Genomic DNA, 22,063 nt, shown 5'->3' with positions numbered 1-22,063 from the left:
CCTTCAAAGTAACTGTGGTACATGTTCCCTTATAAAAATGAGGAGATTGATTTTATTTAGACTTTGTGCAGCTCCTATTGTAATATGTGCTCCACTAAAGATTTCTTGTGAAATGTTTTCATCATATCAATAATCGTATTATAAAATACTATTCTGGAACCGGTCATTTTGACCGGCGATGGTAGGTTTAGTGTTAAACGATCATAGTTTTTTAATATCGGACCATACGACTTGGATCTTTTTGAGAAGTTAGAACAAATTTTTTAATGACTGCAATTGGTTGGAATTACAAAAATCTACTAACCGTTGTTGTTTACAACTTTTACATTTATGACAGTTATAGTAACTACAATTTTCTCGATATTCAGACGGTTGTATCTCAGTGCAACGTTGACCGATTTTGATGAAATTTTCACATCTACAATCTATTCATCTACGATCTACAAAACGTATTTTTAAAATTTTCAACATAGGCCCAAATAAACAAGTTGTAGACAACAATTTCTATCATATTATTTGTAATTTCAACCAATTTCAATTTTTTCAAAATATTTTATGCACGTCTCGTAGCAAACCAATTGTTCTAACATTTCAAAACAAATCGATATTCCGAATTGTTGAAAATATCGAAAAAGTCGACGATTTCTTGAGAATGAGGGCTTTTAGTGTCCAAATACTATTTAGATTCACTGTAAAATTATGAAGTTTTGAAAATTGTGCGTGGTACGTATAAATGCGTTAACATCTACAGTTTAATTACAATTCACATCTCTATTTTCCAGTTACGAAAGTTTGTCGAGGAAAATCTCGAGGAACTCGACGAAGTGTTGACGACCGCGAAACAAGCGATCGCTGTCGCTTCGGAAAATGTCGATTGGACAGAGAAATATTTACCCATCATCGCCGCGCCGATGCTCTTAAGCGGCTGGTCTAACTGAAAAAATTGTTGTCATAACACATTCTCTTTGTACATGGTTTCGGTAAATGAAACTGAAGGAAACATGTAACGAATCTCGATTATTCGATTTATTTAATTCGATACTTATACTCGATTATTATTTAATGCAATAGTAATTATTCAAAATTGCTATGTTTGAATTTGCATAGATTTATTTTTATAATTTTTCGAAGACACAAGTTTCTTGCAGCAATTGATCAACTTTCGTCAAAAAAGGATTTATATATAATTATTACACTAAACTTTTTTTGACGAAGAAATTAGCAATTTAAATTAGAAATTAGAAATTTTCTAGATTTTCGATAAGACGTGATTTTTCCGTCTTTGATTTTGAAAATGTCGTTCCCACTTGTACATTATTGTGTTTATTATTACTAGACTGTGGATGTTTGCAAAATAAAAATTGGATAAATTGCAAGATACCGAACCTACAGAACCTAAGGAGAAAAAAATATGCGTGCAAATATTACATTCTTCTTAATGCATTCGTGGCTTCTGAAAATTATCAAAAAAATGCTAGAATATAAAAAATTCCGGAGAATTTAATACGATTTATATTTATTTAAGAACCACAAAGACTACTACATGAAAATAAGATATTACATGATTCCACTTTCTTATAATTCGCCTACGAAAATTAAAAATTGTATAAACATCCACAGTCTACTTATAACTAAATTAATTTTACGAATTAATTAAATCTTTGCGTCTACATCATCGAGAACACTCAAAGAAACTGTGAAAGAAAGTGATTTTTCCAATAAAGCTGTTCCTTTTCGAGTACAATTTAAAAAAGATTGGTCACTCTGTTCCTGCAAATACTCCACTGTCCATCAGACGCAAGAATCGAGGAAGCTACGTCCACCCACCCGCAAAGAGCACGGAAATTCGATGTGATCTGTTTTGCGAGATTAATTTGAAATTGATCGTGTGGCAGGTAGGAATCAAAGAATAACGGTTTTACATCACAACATTCTTCCATCGATATTTATAAACACACACCGTACAACACCGACATCTCCTAACATGTAAACACCGTATTCAAACGCTAAAGGGAATTTTGCAAAATTGTTCGACCGCTACCACTTGCTCTCTGGCACGTCTAACACCACAGATCGGTATCATTTCGCGAGGTGCGTTATCGTCGACATAATCGGGCGATTCCTCTGTGTTCAATTTCTGCAAAATTAATCAAGTGAAGAAGCGATCGGCCAAAAGGATCTTCGATACAAGGTCTGTGTACTCCTATCTCTCTAGTTACGCGAACATAATTGAAACATAATTGCAAGAAACTGTTCCCGAATGCGAGCATGTGTTTTAAAAAGGGAACTTTTATTCCACCCGTGGCACATCCATGGAGACGTAAAACGTGTGAAGATATTCAGCATTGAAGTTCCCAATTTCTCAATATTTTTTATTCGAATGCTATACGGTATAGCGGGCAATTAAATAAATAAATAACTGTTGTCTTTGCAAATATTATTGTAGTGTAATTATGTAAAATGTTAAAGTACATTTCGTTAATGCAGTGAATCAAAATAATATTGGCAGACTTTTTAGTTTAGTTTCGAACAATTAATTTTTATGATATAAAAAGGTTTTTCAACAAAACCAATTGGTAGGAATTGCAGAGGAAATACTAAAAGTTGTTGTTCAATTGTACACATTCTGAAAATTTCATAAAAATCGGTTGATGTTGAAAAAATGACAGGCATTGACAAATGTAAGAATCCTTAGATTTATTACAGTTATAGAAAACGCAATTTTTACCATCTTTAAAAGTTGGTAGCAACATTGGTCCATTTCGATGACATTTTCAGAATATGTATAACCGACACAAATCTACAAAACGTATTTTTATATTTTCTTTATGGAACCTCATAAACAAGTTATAAACCACAAGTTTTAGAATTTTCTCTGTAATTCTCTCTCTCTCCGACCAATTGCAATTTTCTCAAAATATTTTCTGCGCCTCATGTAGTTAACTAATTGTTCTAACTTCTATAAAAAATCCAAATCCTATAATCAAGTGTTAAAAAACAATATTATTTGGATTCATTGTACGTTACTCTTTATACAACCCGTGGCAAAAAGTATTACATTACACAAACCTGTGGTTTTTCAAAAATCGAACCAAAGGAAGATTTTTTGACATGTTATAAGAAATAGTTTACTGAATAACGGGTACATAAAATGTTGGAAAAATTGGTAATGGTCGAATTTGTGAAGAAGAAAGTAACGATCAGTTTTTTCAGCTTTGTTATTTGTACATGTAATGAAACTTTATTCAAAAATTTGTAGACCTATTTCAATTATACATATACATGAAGAAAGTTTCGTCGAAATCAGTTACGAGTAACAAAAATTTCAAAATGAGATATCGAGGGAGAAATCCGAATATTTTGCCCTTGCGTGATATCACCTTTAAATGCTTGTTATTCATAAGAACGTCAACCGATTATGTTGACATTCTCACCGCGTATGTAACTGACAAATCTACAAAGTTAGATTGAAACTGATGTTCACTACTAGTGATTATTACACAGCGGATTTTATGTATTAATAACAAAAATGAGTAGGTTTAATTGAAAACAGTGAAAACATTAGAAGAATTTAAAAGTACTGTTATATTATTTCCAACCTGATCACCATGTTAAGAAAGAGAATAAATTTCTATTTCACTCGAGTTTGTTGCAAAAAAATTAAATGATCTTACTTTTACTTTTTTTCTTCGCAATTCCGACCAATAGCAATTTTTTTAAATTTTGTTTTCCATATACATGTCGAATATTTTCAAATGATTGCTGATACTGTGAAATGACTTACGGAATTTCTGTATTCACAATTAAAATGATCATACTTTACATCACAAGTGAACAGATTATTGATGATGATATTGATTATTATGCATTTATTAATATTTACGAATTTTTGTATTGTTTCTTTGTACATATTGTTGTATTCTTTTCAATTTCTTACAATTATAAGGAGGAGGTTTTTCTATGAAATATATCTTGATTTTTAATTAAACGTCTCTAAAATTTAAAAACAATAAAATATTCCTCACTAAATATATGATTATTATACAAATTAACTATATTTTATTAAAATTCACTAATGTTGCAAAAATCTTAATGAAATTTTAATAATATTCCTTCTCCAATTACAGTATTTTTGTATTAATTAGTTTACATAAAAAAGAATTGTAGTCCCAACTTTAATATATTTCTACTGAAATACTATTCACTAAAATCTTGATATCTCGTGAAACAAGTGGCATAGCTGCATTTTGCAGCGGACCTCTCAATTATTAAGAAAATAAATGCATGTAGTTCCTGTAGCTTGAAATTAACGCAGACAATTTTCATTTTGCACAAGAATTCACAGTCTAGGTAGTAATGATTGATATGGGAGTCCACTGTTAAATATTATATCGTGTCACAAATTACATGATGCAGCACAATGTCTGGCCCCTCATTTTTCAATACTGTTCGTCTTTTCAGGTTAGTAGAGTCTGATTGGCGGATTGGCGCGGGTGATTGTTAAAAAATATGCTCTATCGAGCTATCGATGCTCACTTAAATACTAAAAATAGTACTAAATTGTTGTTTTAATACCAGCCTAAAAATAAGCTATTACGGGTAGAACCTCGTTAGTTGCAAGCTTCGTTCGTTGCCTACCAGTGGCTCCCATCACAAGGTGTTCACTGTTGCGGAACTCACGAAGACGATTAATAGACAGCGGATTTTATATATTTATAACAACAATGAGTAGGTCTAATTGAAACCGGTGAAGACATTAGAAGAATTTAGAAATATTGTTATATTATTTCCAACCTGTTAACAATATTAACCCTTTGCAGTCGGAGCTATTTTAACTGGAAAATTAAACATTTCTTCCGAACTAGAATATTTCCATTCCCTATATGATTCTTGAAATTTTGTAGATATGAAATTGGTATAATACCTCATACAATACCTACATGTTTAGTAATTGATTAGATACCGATAATGTAAACAACATTTTGAATAATGGTACAGCAATTTTTAGTGGTGCCTCAGAGGGGGGACAACCGAGTGCAAAGGGTTAAGAAAGAACACAAATTTCTATTTCACTCCAGTTTGTTGCAATTCAGATAGAAAATTTTTATTTGGCATGACGATCCGCTCTGTCTAGTGATTCTATGACGGCTACGTAGAAACAAAAGAAGATCGACACTACGAATCACTATGACTGGGTTGCCTCTTTCATTGCACAACCTCAATTGTTGCACGCGGTTTCGGTCCCGTTTCGTGCAACGAGCGAGATCTACTGTACAGGATGGGCAACAACGTTGCCCACCTTGCAGAAGTTGCATGGTATAGAGGGGGAAATATTGTGATGTAACTTTGTATCTTGATTTTATAATATAGAAAGACCTAGTTTTTATATCATGAATCGGTGGGTTAGAGAATTCTGCGTAAAAATTTAGTAACCTTCATATGTCCTAGATCTAATGTTTAACGAGATGTCGAAATAATATTCCAGGCTTACTATTCTTTCTTCTCAGTAAAATTTTTAAGCAATGAATATAAATTTTCTCTTGACTGGATGCCATATTTTGAATAAATTATTTGAGATTGTTAACAGAGTGTTACATTCCTATGAAAGATCTAACAGATGCGTTTTGTCAAGACAGGATCATCGAAGGAGGACCTTCCATTACATAGGGCTTCGGCAGCAAAGCGGTTCAAGATGACAGCGATGACAGCCTTCGGGCTGTTCTCACTGATCGTGCTGTCGTCGGTCATCTGGACCGACACAGACGCAGTATACGTACTTCAGCAGGATAGCAAACCCATTTCCTACATACTCCACTTGGAACCAGATATCATGGACAATCATTTCGTTGGATCAGTAACCATTGATTTCACTATGCTGATCACAACTTCAGTGTTAGTGTTTCATCAAAAAGATTTACTGATAAATAGAGTTGAGATAGAAGGAACCGAAATAAGAAAATGGCATCCCGATGATGATATGGAGGTACTGATCATATATTGCGAATCGGATCTCATGAAAGACCATATTTACCGTGTTGAAGTTGATTACGAAGGTGAATTAACCGAATGGAGGCAGGGCTTTTACAAGAGCAGATATATCACTAGAAACGAAACCAAGTAAGCATATGACACCTTTATAACGATAATCCTGCAACGAACATTAATTAATAAATATAATGGAATGCTGATTTAGCTAAACATCGTTCATGTTTAATAGTGGACGAGTCAAAGTGCGATTTTTGCCAATTATGGCATATAAATATTCATATTTATTATCAATTATGAAACGACATCAGTTCGATGATAAAGGTTTTTCGTTTCGAATGTACTGTCGCCAGAATCGACCAAAACTGGTCGAATTTCCTCTCCTTCTTTTCCCATTCCAGCACCATGCATACTCCAACATCCCCCACTAAAACCGTAGACTGGTCACGTTTATATTAATCTGGTTAACAGAGAGGGGGTAAACTGTTTCCCCTCGATTTCCTCGATCTGGCAACACTGTTCGAATGAGTATTTTATGAAACTTCTAACAATATAATCGCGACATTTTTCTGATTGAAATAATGTTCGAGTTAATGTTGATTGTTCGGATAATAGAATAGATATCTAGCTACAGTAAATGATTTAATCGTTACTTGAACAATGAATCTTGTTGTGCACGGATCGCTTTAGATTGAACTGTTTGAGAATATAGGGTTCGGATAATCGAGGTTCTGCTAAATTGTCGTTTGAATATCTCACGTCCCATTCTGAACAGAAAAGTGTCGCGGATGTGATGACAACAGTTTCCGTAAAAACAATACTTAAGAATACAGGGTGGCCGAAGAATGTTGTACTTCCTTGAAAAAGCACATTTATGTACACCCCAAAAGGGGGTAGTGTGGGACTCGGGGGAAACAGGTCTCCGGTTTCCCCAATATCCACTAAAAAAACCGCACGTCTAGGACCTTGGCCCTTTCCTCTCTATCCTTTAATGTGCCCGAGAGAGCATAGTCTAGTGCCCCGCTTTTTGCACATCTCCTAAACTATATTATAATCCGGGCTAGTACCACTCCTGTTCTTGGCCTTTTGAAAGGGGTGATCCCTGAGGTGATTTGACGTTACTTTTTTTTACGAAAATGTTCTCCGTGCCTTCGTTAAATTAACGAAAAACACGGACGAATCAAAGCGCGGCTGAAGCAAACGGATTCCGACTCGGCCAATGCTAACCTAATAATAATGTCGATACGGAGAACATTTTCGCGAAAGATAAAGTTACTCGATACTATATTTTATCGACCATTGGACAATTCTTGGACTTTTGCCGAATGTAGAGAAGGACAACGGAGCTCGAGAGGCCTCGTTTGCCGAGAAGTGTAAACATAACTAATCCAAAACAAAACTTTATTTTTAATTATTTATGGATGGGATTTTGACCAACATATTCGTGGCATTTTTCTATAATGAAAATGATACTAAATATGATATGATTCCAATTATATTTACTTCTCTAATGAACGATGAAAGATTTCGATGCAAACAAGGACAGCGTATGTGAAAGAAAGAGACGTGGAGAGTCGCAGCGCGCTGGCACAGTTCAAAAAACTTCCATACGCTGTTCCTCCTTGCGTTCGAAACTTTCATCATCCATTACGCAAGTAAATACCATCGGGATTATATTATATTTGGTATTATTTTCATTAGAAAAATGCCGCGAATATGTTGGTGAAAGTTCCATAAAAAAATAATGAAAAATAAAGAAGTTTTGACATTCGGATTAGTGTGGTCTCGCCGATATGCCCGAGCCGTACGAGTCATACCTCTCGGCGACCGAGGCCTCTCGAGTTTCACCGGCCCTCAAGGGGGTACACCCCGCAGAAGTGGCGATAGTTCTGGAAGACTTATCGAATAGACATTTGCTACATTTATCGATACAGTACTGTATAACCTAGGAATTACCAGATGTGCAATATTTTTGGGACACGTTTACTCTTTCACGGATATCGGAATATGACTGCAGTCAAGTGTGCACATTTGTTTACGATGTGGCGATGTTATTTTAAATGGAGACTTTGAAAATGTTCGATTCTTCCTAAAGAAAGAACCATTGGAATTACCAAGGAACTTTCGAAATGTTACAGGTGGATAGCCACGACGCACTTCGAGCCAACCGGCGCGCGGCTTGCGTTTCCTTGTTGGGACGAACCCATGTATAAAGCAGTTTACGATATTTCAATCAAACATTTAAGCAACTATACGACCGTGATCTCAAATATGCCAGTATTGAACAGAACATACCATGCTGACAACACTATTACAACCTATTTCGAACGAAGCATGCCAATGTCTACTTACCTGGTGGCGTTCATTGTGTCCGATTACGATTATAAAAAGCATGACGAGGACAGAATCAAAATTTACACGAAACCAGACTCCATACATAAGACGGACTTAGCGTATAACTTCAGCTTGGAAGCGATGAAAGTGTTGGACGAGTACACCGAAATTCCATATTTCAAAATAAATCCAAAGATGGACCAAGTCACCGTCAGAGACTTCAATCCAAGTGCTATGGAGAACTGGGGCATTTGCACCTACCGGTAATCATTTCCTGCTTCCTGATATGTTTTCTGTCCGTTTTTAATCGAGCAGATCTTTCACAGACAATACGTATTACTGTGTCGAACTTGTAAATAGAGAAATATTAGGTGTGCAAATAAGTTCTTCCCCCTTTTTTTCCAAATTCAAGATTTTACTCCCTCTGTCCACTAATAATAGTATGAGTTAATGAATTCAATCTGCCCATAATAATAGTAGAAAAAGAAAATAACATTTATCATCACGGAAACTAGATTACATTAAACAATAAATTAAAAATATATTACTCCTAATTTTTATTTTGAGTGTTCAGATAGTTTCTGGACTTTTCAATAATTCCGTTACTGCATTTTAAACTTGTAGGTAGGATCCCCTGGCTGCGAGCTTTGCTTTCCCTTTATGGTGAGCTAAACATTATTGGAGGCTTCGTTCTTCAATGCTTCCAGCATAACTTGTTTTTTCATCTTACTTTTACAATGGGTTGATATTCAACTGCAATAAAACAATTGATTACTGATGAAAATAAAACATAATCAAATCTTGTCCGGCGTCTGCCAATCTTTCTGCCAATTCTTTTTGCGCCTTCTGTAAGATACAGCGTTGTCTAACAGTACATACCGCAAAAACCATTTCAGTAGCTTCAACAGCTGATTTCCTAAGTTAGAATGCAAAGATTAAGCAGTGACGCAAATGATGCTTCTCGCATGCCATATTGCTTGAAATTATTGCATAGGACTGGAATCTTTTAGAGCGTTCATCACGATTCTTCTTAAAACTAAATGAACGCTCCTTGAGATGGCACCAAAATCGGGAAGTAATTCGAATTCAGTCAGAAGTTATAATCATAGAAAGAAAGAGGAAAGAACTTATATGAACAAATGCAATTTAATTAATAATTATTCAATTCGAGTATTCACATTCGCATTTTTTCACTTTATTATTGACACTTCAGACTACATACCATTTATGCTAAAAAAAATCTGAAATTGTCGGCAATTTTTAAATACATCCATTTTTTGTGACGTATGCTTTTCATTACAATTTCCTTTATTTGATATCAACTATAAAAATTAATGTTGTTTGTGCCTATATAACATTTTATTCGTTCAGTTCAGTGGCCAGAAAATTAAATAATTGAATGACAAATTTTAATATCCTGAGTCAAATGGACCCGGCCTCCGCTATCGACGAGGTTTACACCGTTTTCTTTTTCACCTGTGTGTAAAACAAATTATTTTGCATATGCAGAACAACTATTCGCTGAAACATTTTGTAAAGGTACATTGAATGTGTTTAAATCATTCGTTTTATTCATTTACGTTAAAGGGAAGACTTCCTTTTGTACGAGGAGGGCGTCTCCACGAGTATAGACAAAGAGATAGTAATAACAACCATATCCCATGAATTTTCACATCAATGGTTTGGCAATTTGGTCAGCCCAACATGGTGGAAGTTCATTTGGCTGAACGAGGGATTCGCCAATTACTTTCAGTATTTCATCACGGATAAAGTAAGTACAAAGTATATAATCGTTCATTCATAAAAAAGTGACATAAGTCAAGAAAAGGATATTTTACAGGAGAACCATTTGAAAATTATCTAAAATTTCCAATTAATTTTATTGTATACTACCACCTAAGAAATGTAGGGATTTTTGGTGTATGGAGAGTTTTCTTTCGAAGACACGAAAGTGAAAGCAATAATATTTAATAATATAGAAAATTAAGAAAACAAAATGATATGACATGCACTCGCTCGCTCGCTTTCTCACTCTAAATTCGCTCTCCCTCTAAACTCGTTCGTCGATCTCTCGCACGACTCTTCATTCTCTTAGATATAAAAAAAAAGTACACCACAATTTATATATTTATTATCATATTTTTTTTTAGTAATATATTTTGAGTTGTGAATGATCAATATGTATAAAAATAAGCAAATGTAAACTAAAAATGGCAACGTACCGCACCATAACAATATTCGCTTTCAGGTGAGGCCAACATGGCGTTTCATGGATCTGTTTCCTGTGGAGGCCATGCAAGCGGGCGCGTTCCTCTTGGACGGAAAGGACTCACGTCCCATGAACCAAAATGCAAGCCATCCGAAAGAAATTGTCGCCTTGTTTGACGCTATCTCGTATCAAAAAGGTAAAAGCATTAATAACGATAATCTTGGTAAGTACTAGGGCTGCTACTTTTCTTCGAAGGTCGAAGATTTTGAAGCATCGAAGCTTCGAATTTCGGTACTTCGATTTCTGAAACTACGAAGGTGATCAGACTCGAATTTTGGAAGCTTCGAAATTCGAACCTCCATAGTAAATTATTAGAGCACGAAGCTTTGAACTTCGAAATTCGCTGCTAAGTTATATTTGATACAGTTACAGATGCTCCTACACTTTGAAAAAAATACGCCACCATAGCTAAAAGATTGATTAAGTTACAACTTCATACGATTCAAAGACTTTCGAAACTTCGTGCACTTCGAAGGCTTCGAAGCTTCAATATTTCGAAATCTTCGAAGAGTCGAAGCTTCGGAAAAGTAACAGCCCTAGTAAGTATCCCGTAGGTCAGATCTGGCTAACTCGCGGCCCTCGAGCCATATTTGGCCCATTCTCCCACTTCTTCATTCCGCTAAGGTGGGAGGTGACGTTCCCCCACTACTGGCCACAATCGACGATCGTACCGCCAGAAGTGCATAAGCTTTACGGGGGTAGAGTCGTTTTTCCAGGATTGTAAGGGTGCGGAATGCGCGTTCTCATTTGTCGATAATACAAAGATGGGTTTTATAGTAGTAAAAACGCTAGATAAAAGATCGATGTAGGCCGCAATCGCTCTCAAAAGTCCTATCTTTTCGTTTACGAGGCGTAATTTGCACTATTCGTAAGCATACAGTTGTGCACGTACCTATTTTCATAAAGCTGCGACAGTTACATGCTTCCGAATAATGCAAATTCTCTAAAACTAAAGTAGGACTTTTGAGGGTGACCGCGCCTTAGATCGATCTTTTATGTAGAATTTTTGACTACTGAAGAACCCCGTGTTCGCATTATCGAGAAATGAGAACGGGAATCCCGCAACACTTGCAATTTTGGAAACGAGTCTATCCTCATTAAGTAGTGGTGAAACAGACGAGTTGATGGTGGTGACAGTATGGCTCGCGACGAAGATAGACGTTATACATATGCAAATATGCTGCATAATCTCAACAACAATGCGTAGAAAGTAACAAACCACCAAATTAAAAAATTATGTTCATCGCATTTTTTCAGCTGGATGCATTATTCGAATGTTGTCCCACATTGTGACAGAAGAGGTTTTCCACACAGCCATGAAAAATTATTTGCGTGAAAAGTAAGTATCATACAAATATCGATAAATCAACATATCTCATGAAAATGAGCCCTAAACGCGAGGTAATTCGGATCGTATTTGTACATTCAATTAACAATTATATTATACCACGTATATTATAATGTATTATACTCTAATAGAGTATTGAATTTCATTCTAGTATAGGACAATATGTATTAGAGTAATCTATAATGTGGAATATACTTTACACTAACTCGAGAATATATTATAGTATACTGAAATATATCATATACATATACTAGTATGTATACTCTTATGTAGGATCAAATATATCTTTCGTCAGAATATTCACAAATCTCCGTCTGAGATATAAAAAAAACGTCTTTTTCTGTCAACCGTCACATTCCAAATCAAATAGCTGAGATTAGATTTGTTTCATCTGTATAAAACCGACCGATCGATTAAACGATCGAATATATATTACAATCCGAATTGTATCATGTTTGGTCTCATTTCACTCAGAAAAGTGTCACGAATACGTTGGCTAGAGTTTTCTAAAGAAATCATTCGAATTCAGATACTCATGCCAATAATATTTGCAGTTCATACAGCGTCGCCGATTCCGATAATCTGATCAGATACTTACAAAATGCTGCTGGAAAGGATAAGCTCTGGGGCGGTGTACCCCTTACGAAAATTGTTGAGTCTTGGATTACGCAATCGGGATACCCGATGGTGACCGTGAAAAATACCGGCCCCGGACACTTCACGCTAAGTCAAAAACAATTCTTATATTACGATACTGATATACAGAAGATGTGGTGGGTACCCATCACATACACAACGAATCTTAAACTGAATTTCAATGACACTTCGGTAACCCATTGGATAAGTCCGAAAGTCGGGAATCCAACGATTTCAGAACCGAAGGCGGATTGGATTATTCTGAATAAGCAACAAACAGGTACGAGCAGTGTAAAAAGTAATTATATCGGGATTATTAGACTGCGTCAATAAAATCTGTCAAATTGACACGAGGAACGAATGAGGGTTAAATAATTTCGCGTGTCATTGTATGTCCATTATTACTGTCAGTGGAAACTCATTTGAGACCATGAAGAGTACTGTCTGCTTCCAGCAGCAACAAAAAAAACAGTCTTAACACATTACCGATCGGTGCTTATCGCATAATTTTGAAAAATCTTTGGTACACGTCTAAACACTTTTTAATGGAACCTTCAATAGCAACATCAATTTTCATTGTGAACTAACAATTCATTCTCAACAACGTGATCAAATAGTTTCATTTAACACTAAACCTACCTACACCAATCTAAATGACCGGTATGTACCAGGTTTTTTATTTTACAATTGGAAAAGTAATAAAACTGATTTCATAAGAAACAAGCAGAGCACGTATTGTAATAGGTGCCGCACAAAGTCTAAATGAAATCAATCTTCTCATTTTTATAAAGAAACATGTACCAGTTACTTTTGAGGCTCGGTAGGTTTAGTGTTAAGATTGCAATGTAAAATAAAATTTCTATGCTTTCTGTTGGTACAGCATATTACTGAAAATCCTATTAATAGGCTTCCGGTAGGTAAAGTGTTAAAATTTGTCGACTTGTTATATTGCAGGTTACTATCGTGTAAATTATGATGATGGGATATGGCAGAGCTTGGCAAAGTACTTGAACAGTGGTAAAATGCACCATATACATCCGGTGAACCGAGCTCAACTGATTGACGACGCATTGACAATGGCTCGCATCAACCACACCAAGTACGAGACTGCAATGTCCCTAACGTTGTACTTGCATCGTGAAATGGATTACATTCCGTGGATGACTACCTTCAAAAATCTGGAATTCTTGCGCCCCTTAATCTTCACCTCCAAGAATTATGACATCTTCAAGGTACGGAAACGCGTAGGTCAGACCTGCACAACTTGCGGCTCGCGAGACGTAGACTCCTCTCCCTACTCTCCTGGGTACTCCTCCCAAACTCCTGTGGAGTGTAGGAGGGGGTTGGGGATATTCGGAGGCCATATCCTCGCAGACATGCGAGGCAAAGCACGGTAGGGTCCAGTAGCGCGTTATAACTAGTTGGGACCTTGGGCAAAGTAGAATTTCGGGGCCCCTAACCCCAACTAAATAAATTTATGAGAAAAACGTAGAATTTGGATCTTGGATCTTGGTTTGTGTTCGGGGCCCTCTTTTGCTTGGGATTCCGCGCATTTGTCCAAGCTGCCCATTGGATAACGTGCCACTGGTAGGGGCAATATGAAATAGTTGATAGTGGGGGGACCGGCACACTGGTAGTGGGGGATCCGCTACAGTGCAATATTGTGCCGTAATGAATTTTATCGTATACAAAGTATTGGGTTGGAACGATAGTTCGTAGCGCTTTTAAATCAAAATTCAAAGATAGAATTAAGATATTTATTCACACATAGGTTTATTGAATAACATTAGTCAACTAAAAATGGCAAAAAGTACTAGAAGAGAATGGAAAATATGTTATTGAACAAATGTGTGTGTATGTATGAATATCCTAATTTTATCAATAAATTTTAATTTAAAAACGCTGCGAACTCTCGTTCCAACCCAAAGCGTTGAACTCTAGATAACTAAAGGTAAGCTTTCGTAAAAATGACGATCGCAACGCTTCATCTTGTGACATAATTGATGATCCATCAAAAGCTACAATGAATAAATTCAATATCAAATATAACTTTTACATTTTACTTTTTCTGCTTCCTCAGATGACGAAACATTTTTGTTGTCAAATAAAAAACGTTCAATTATATTTGTGATTTTCCAAATCGGTCCCTCTTTCCTCTAATAACAATGTTCACTTATTTCGACCCCAGAGTAATATATTTTATAAATCTTTTCAGCATTACATCAGGTACATAATGCAGAGCCTGACGAAGAATGTGACGTATGTGTCTTCGCCAAAGGACGATCACCCCACGAAAGTTCTCAAAATGAACGCGATGAAATGGGCTTGCCTAGCGGACGTTAAAGAATGCGTGGATGAGGCTCATAAAGAATTCAATGAATGGCTCAAGAATCCAAAGCATCGGTAAGTTTTGAGCGAAAAGTAGAAACATCGTCCATATTATAATTTTAATTGAAAATTTTGACACCATATACATACTTCTACAAGGAAACGATGTCTGGGACACAGTTCTATGGTTCAATGGGGCTCATACGATGCCATGAAAATACTTGTTTTGTATAATATTTTTGATAGAGATCTCAAGGTCCCCTTCATTCTTGTAACCTGGCCTTTCTTTAACACTAGGTTTATGGGACCCGTCAAAAAATGGCGGATTCTAATATTCTTAACTTGCGATTATTAAGATTGTAAAGACACTTCCCTGAGGAATTATTTACCAAATTTATTTCTTGGGTTATATACTATTGGAAAAATGGCCAAAAATTTGGATAGACACATTCTTGTTATGTTTACAAAATAATGTGAAATAGTTATTCCTAGACCTCCGTAAACCTTTCTCTTTTGTTTAAGGGAAGTGGGGAAATACATTTTACGCACACCCCCCTCCAGATGATGGTCGGGGGGATAGTGTGGGGCACACATTGCCTGAGAAAAACTAAAGCCGAATGCATCCGCACTAATAACCCACCGCCCAGAGGCCTCTTCTGAGGTCCCTTGTCCTCCAGTACTCCAACCGCAGACTATAAACTTTCGTTGGCCCGCTATTCGCAATTCTACACGAAAGTCTGTCCTCTGGCTCCGGAGCCATTCCTGTTCTTGTCTCTTCTCTAGTTTGTCCCTTTAAGTAAACGAGAATATCGATGATGTGTTGCAGTCTCGATCCAGATCTGGAGAGCGCTATTCTTTGCACTGGATTAAGTACCGCTAGCGAAGAGGTATGGGATGATGTTCTATATAGGCTGTCAGAAGGGACTTTCGAAGGAGAAGGGGGAACCAGTCCGCTCGAAGTTCTGGGTTGCTCAAATAATCATACGATTCTCCAAAAATTCCTGATCTACTCCGCACGAACAGATGCGAATATAAGATTCGAAACTGCGGCCATAGCCGTCGTAGAGAATACTAATGTGACGGGTGCTGAGATTGTTCAGTACGTGCTTGATTATGAGATGGCAAATATTGGGAATATGTAAGTGAGAAAATAGGGACCCGATATCGGCGTGCAAAAACTGATTGATACGATACTCTTTTTATTGTTTCAGGCATGATTTTGATGATCAACTAGAAAACGTTGCAAGGACTGTTTCAACCGTAATAACGAATAACGAAGACTTCCTGAAGGTACGGTGACCAAATGTTTTTGTTCTATCATTTTCACTGGTACACCGCTACTAGTGTTTTTTAAATGAAGCTTTACCTAGATTGGATAGAATAAAAAATAACACAAAGAGATAACATAGCAAATATAAACTTACAATATAATTTTTTTATAGTAAGGGTGATTTAGCTAATAAGTATGCCACTGAACTTACTTTTAAATCATTTGATATACGAAGTAATGGTTGAAACGAAATGGTTTCACTAGTAGCGTACCATGTAACAATTAATTTTGTTCCTGTTTCGCTTTTGTATCGAGATATGAAGCCGAAAACAAAACTGTCTACAGGATAAAATAATAAGGATAAATAATACAGGATAAAAATAACTAATAGTTACTGAGATATTCTTTAAATGGTTTTTAATGAAAGTAATGATCAGTTATCTTTATATGCTCATAAAAAAACGCAACAGAAAAAAGTTAATTATTACGTGACATGCTACTTTTGTTTCAACCATTTCAAATACTAAATAATTTACAAGTTGTTTAGGTGGCGCACTCAGCTGAATCACTCTGCATAATCGAAATACATAAATCTTATTCTACATTTAGGTTTGGAATGTTACCTTTCCGTGTTACGTATTTGTTACCCCAACCAGCGTATAATGTTTCTCTATTATTGTCTGTACGTACATTTTGGAGGTACTGGTTATAACTCGTTTTCTAATTGTTTTCTTTCGCAGTTGTCCAGAACCGCCGTTACGCATAGAGCCAGTGACAGCGTCGTGCAGACTGTAGTGCAAAATTCGTTGAGAAACATGAAATGGATCGCAAAATACGGACGTACAATCGATGACTGGTTGCTTGACCATGAAATGTTGTTCAAATCCAGCAGCACTGAAAAGACGCTCATGTCATTGCTACTGATCCTTTCGATATTTAACACGATCCTATTTTTATAATTTTTATATGTATTTTTATCATTTTTATATGTATTTTAATCAACTAGTGTGTTTAAAGCATTGTGTGCATTTTATCTATACCGATTTTTAATATACAATATGTAATGTATAGGATTATAAAATACCTTTTTTATGAATAGACCACGCACAAACGACTTCAATTTATCAGTAAGGCCAGAAGTAAAAAACATAGTTAACCAAATAATTATACATATAATTATCAATATATGTATATATGTATATAAGTATATTAATTATAGTATATGATTATATAATTATGGAATATATGCATGATTATATTATTATATAATAGAATTATAAAATACATAAATAATTAACCAATTAATCAATTTCTACGAGTAATAATTTATACGAGTTTACAAAACATACCATTTACATTTTCATTATTGGCACAGCTAAAATAGTTGTAGAAATCGATTTTTACTATTGTTTTTCACCATCTTCTAACCTTACGCAGTGTGATCAGTTGATCTTACTTGTTTGTGAAAGGAGACTGCGGATCTTTATACATTTAAAGTCAAATTCAGTAAATGAAATTCAAAATTGTTGGAAAATTTTTCAAATTGAAGATGTCAACATACGGTATCATTTCACCTCTATTAAAATCATTAAGGGAAAAAATAACATGCAGATTGGTTTATATTTTTTGCACCGATGCAAACAATTTTTAGTTTGCATAAAGATCCGCAGTCTAGTGTTCACTTGTGTGCATAACTGTATATGTAATCTTATCAACTGATGTGTGTTTATGTATGCAAGCTTAATTAAATGTATATCCAAATATATGGAATAAATTATACATTTATAAATTGATGTTTTTGGTTCTTAAATATATCAGTTTTAAAGAATCGTTATAAAGGGGAAACTTCGAGATTTAACAAAATAGTAGATTTCTCCACGAGAAAAATTTTTAATGTTTCTACATGTGAATTTTAGTGATCGCGACTTTACTCTGACAATGAGACGGTTCTGGGGTGAGTGCCGTGGGGTCTGACACAGTCCTCTCACCAAAAGGCACCCTGCCTTCCCCACTCTGTGGCCAGATCCTCCTCGAACAAAGTCCTTATTCTTTAGGGCAGTGTGACCTTGGGTTGCATCCCCCCGGCAAGTTCCACTCGTTACAACCTCATAAACATGACCTTGTTGCAGGTTCAGTGAAGGAGAGCTTGTATAAGGACGAACTATCCTTCTCCAATTACATTATCTTTGTATTGATTAGTTTACATAAAAAAGAATTGTATAGTCCCAACACTTTAATATATTTCTACTGAAATACTATTCACTAAATTCTTGATATCTCGTGAAGCAAGTGGCATGGCTCCATTTTGCAGCGGACCTCTCAATTATTAAGAAAATAAATGCATGTAGTTCCTGTAGCTCGAAATTAACGCAGACAATTTTCATTTTGCACTAGAATTCACAGTCTAGGTATTAATGATTGGTATGGGAGTTCACTGTTAAATATTATATCGTGTCACAAATTACATGATGCAGCACATCGTATCATACGGCTCCTCGTTATTTGCAATTTGCAGCGTTAAAAGCGCTGATGAAGCACAATGTCTGACCCCTCATTTTGCAATACTGTTCGTCTTTTCCGATTAGTAGAGTCTGATTGGGGGATTGGAGCGTGTGTGATTCTTAATAAATACACAGTATAAATAATTGAAAACTGAATTATTCTGAATGCTTATACATATAATCGTCGATGCTCACTCAAATGGAATCGCGTAATGTCCAGCGCGTTATTTAGTGCGGTTTGCCATTTAAAAATAGTACTAAATTGTTGTTTTAATACCTGCCTACAAAATAAGCTATTAAGTTGTCCCAAAAGTTTCTTCTGAAATGTATTCTTTTAATATTGCTAAATAAATATTAGGTTGTCCCAAAAGTTGGTTTTCGATTCATGCACATAATGCAAATTCATGTTAGGAAGTACTGTAACATCAGCATACAGATTATCGCAGTGTTTGTATTTATTTAGCAACATTAAAGGAACACATTCCGGAAGGAACTTTTGGGACGACCTAATATTACGGTAGAACCTCGTTAGTTGCAAGCTTCGTTCGTTGGTGTCGATCAGTCGAGCAGGTAGTTTACACGGACAGGGTGGAGGTACGCTTGTGTGTAGCGCGCGTGCAATCGAACAGGCGCCAACACGAGCAAGCGTGGTCGACACGGATACGTCGGGGCAGGGGGGAAACCAGCGATTCGGCTCTCGGCCCACGAATGTGAGAGTGTGAATGGTGTTTACTGGTGAGCAGTGGTGAGTGTGGGTGAGTGGCGAGTGGTGAGCAGTGGTGAGTGGTGGTGAGCTGATGAGCTCTCTCCAGCTCTCTCTGAGTCTCTGGCTCTTTCATTCTCATTTCCTCTCTGGTAGTACAAAGTACAAAGTTATATTGTTAGTAGAATAGAAATTTTTTAAATTTTTACAGAATCTTTAATGTTTATAATCTAATTTAAACAGAAACAAAAGAATTAATTAATACAACTCTACCACGTATACTTAATTTCAATAACAGTGTATGTTTACATATTTTTGAGGTTATGTGTCCCGGTGCTTACTTTCAAAGTATTTTGCTTCGTTTTATAGTCACTATATTCTAACAAGCTGTATTGTGTGAACAATGTACGGTCTATTATGATTAGAGTTATAATACTTCGAGCATTATAATAATGGATCAGCTGCAAACTGCATTGACTGCAATTAAAGTACTACGGTCTAGTGTTGGTCAAGTGTTTGACTCTCTTGGAAATGGATTACGGGCAGACCATGGAGAAGAAAATAAAGAAAATAAGTATTTACTCGAATTGCAAGAACTTTTAACAACTGTCAGTGTTAACTTAAGGTATGATCTTCTTTTATATATATATATATACACTCACACACAGTCGGGGACAATATTAACCTTCTGTCACTGGCGCTCACATTTTATGTGTACCGTTACTGGCTACAGACTGTGGCTCTGCATACTATTTTTCATACAACTAAGAAAGCACAATATTATATTCATTGTTTAAATAAAATTATCAAGAAATAAATGTATAATCAAAGTAGCGTAATTGCCCTAGTGCTATACGTGGGCCTATGCTAAGTAAAGTACCATTGAGTCTGGAAAGGCTGAGCTGATTTCCTCAAAAATCCGCTGACATTTTCCAGCTGTTCTTGGGTCATAAACAATAAATTCGTTAGAGGCACTAGGAGACCTTCGAACAAATGGCATCATCTAATTCAGACCTGGACGATGCTGGCTCAAAAAACACATATTGCTACTATTCTGGGACTGTCTTACCAAGCAAGAGAAGGAGAGAAATAGCAACATGTGTTTTTCGAGCCAGTGTCGCCCAGGTCTGATCTAATTCAACCTTGACGTAAACCCAGACTGAAATTGGGACTGGTGACGCAACACTGTAATTATTACGGGCTGCAGACTCGCACTCCGCAATCTATTGTAACAGCCACACACGTACACACTGCTAATTTGGTACAGATAATTAGGCAGCGGATCTTTATACAAGATAAAACTGTTCTACCTGAATTACAACAAACTAGAGTGAAATAGAAATTCAATTTCTCTGTTAATATGTTTCACAGGTTGAAAATAATATAACAGTATTGTTAAATTCGTCTGTCAAAATGTCTTTACTCTTTTAAATTGCACCTACTCATTGTTGTAATAAATGTATAAAATCCACTGTCTACTGATAATATTTACACCTCCCTCGAAGAATATAGAGGCGGACAAAGCCATGAATAGTTCTGAGAATATATGTGTTATTGCGGATTATCTAATACTTTAAATGCAATAAATCAATCATTGTACAATCAATTTCTACATAAAGATATTGTTGTCATTATATCTTGTAATTATACCGAGTGCTTCTTTCTTTTGCACAGTAGTGTATATTATAGTAAACACCTTTTATGTTTAGAGATGTTGAACAAGCTGCAAGCAGTTTGAATCCACCACCTGGACCATTTAATTTAGCAAGTACTGCATATTTAAGTCAAGAAACAACGCAAGAAAGACAAGCATTATATGGTACTCTTGTTAATAGTTACAAGTGGACTGATAAGGTTCACGAATATAGTCATGTTGCTCAAACACTCCTTAGTCAAAATTCATTGAAGAGATCTTACATTAACACTAGTAGAGCGAAGAGAGGTAGAGTTCAAACAAGTAACCATAATGTTCCTCAACAGTAAGTTAAATTGCTTTACCGATATGAGATTGTAAAGTGTTTTAATAACATTTTGTAATAATACATATTTTATATTTTTTCTAGGCAAGTAGATTCAATGATAGCCACATTTGATAGACTTTTCAATGATATGACAATATCTGTATCTCGACCATTCGCATCGAATGCAGTATTACATGTTACTCTAGGACATGTTTTGAAAGGTGTGATAGCGTTTAAAGGTTTAATGATTGAATGGGTAGTAGTGAAAGGTTATGGAGAAACTATGGATTTGTGGACAGAATCAAGGCATAAAGTTTTTAGAAAAGTAACAGAAAATGCTCATGCTGCAATGTTACACTTTTATTCCCCAGCATTACCTGAATTAGCTGTTCGATCATTTATGGTAACTAATATATAACAAGATTATTACTTCGAAGATCATAGTATTTTAAGTAACTCTAATAATCTCCGATTCTTCTTTTAGACATGGTTTCATAGTCTGAATAATTTATTTAGTGATCCTTGTAAACGTTGTGGTTTGCATTTACATAGTGCTTTACCACCGACATGGAGAGATTTTCGAACTTTAGAACCCTATCATCAGGAATGTAAACCATAATAATTTATATCAGAAATTGGTATATTTAATTGTATATTTATTACATAATGTAATTTTGATAAATAAACTAAATTAGAAACTATTTTGTGTGCTGATAACAATATAATAA

The 22,063-nt window shown here is 35.6% G+C and overlaps 2 protein-coding genes across 6 annotated transcripts; both read left to right on the top strand.

Moving 5' to 3' along the window:
• The first annotated feature begins 7,778 nt into the window (after nt 1–7,778).
• Nucleotides 7,779–19,262, top strand: LOC143211736 (aminopeptidase N-like). The gene is made up of 11 exons (XM_076429665.1): nt 7,779–7,918; nt 8,124–8,582; nt 9,907–10,090; nt 10,568–10,724; nt 11,846–11,927; nt 12,491–12,852; nt 13,527–13,804; nt 14,788–14,975; nt 15,727–16,038; nt 16,112–16,190; nt 16,911–19,262. The coding sequence occupies exons 1-11, from the start codon at nt 7,779–7,781 to the stop codon at nt 17,127–17,129; spliced, it is 2,460 nt and encodes an 819-aa protein (XP_076285780.1). The 3' UTR covers nt 17,130–19,262.
• A 145-nt stretch (nt 19,263–19,407) lies between these two features.
• Med27 (mediator complex subunit 27) lies at nt 19,408–22,036 on the top strand. 5 transcript variants are annotated; one of them, XM_076430503.1, is made up of 5 exons: nt 19,408–19,426; nt 19,800–19,999; nt 21,084–21,353; nt 21,438–21,738; nt 21,820–22,036. In XM_076430503.1, exons 2-5 carry the CDS (start codon nt 19,827–19,829, stop codon nt 21,952–21,954), a joined length of 879 nt encoding a protein of 292 aa, XP_076286618.1. In that variant the 5' UTR covers nt 19,408–19,426; nt 19,800–19,826; the 3' UTR covers nt 21,955–22,036. The 5 variants fall into 5 exon arrangements, with proteins under 5 accessions (XP_076286618.1, XP_076286615.1, XP_076286614.1 ...); XM_076430500.1 differs by lacking the exon at nt 19,408–19,426 and adding an exon at nt 19,436–19,673 and having other exon boundaries at nt 19,744–19,999; XM_076430501.1 differs by lacking the exon at nt 19,408–19,426 and adding an exon at nt 19,505–19,526 and having other exon boundaries at nt 19,744–19,999.
• The last annotated feature ends 27 nt before the right edge of the window (nt 22,037–22,063 follow it).

The sequence above is a fragment of the Lasioglossum baleicum genome, chromosome 9 (genome assembly GCF_051020765.1).
Source record: "Lasioglossum baleicum chromosome 9, iyLasBale1, whole genome shotgun sequence".
NCBI lineage: Eukaryota > Metazoa > Arthropoda > Insecta > Hymenoptera > Halictidae > Lasioglossum > Lasioglossum baleicum.
Note: the sequence above shows the minus strand (reverse complement) of the source record. Positions and strands in the feature narration are given on the sequence as shown.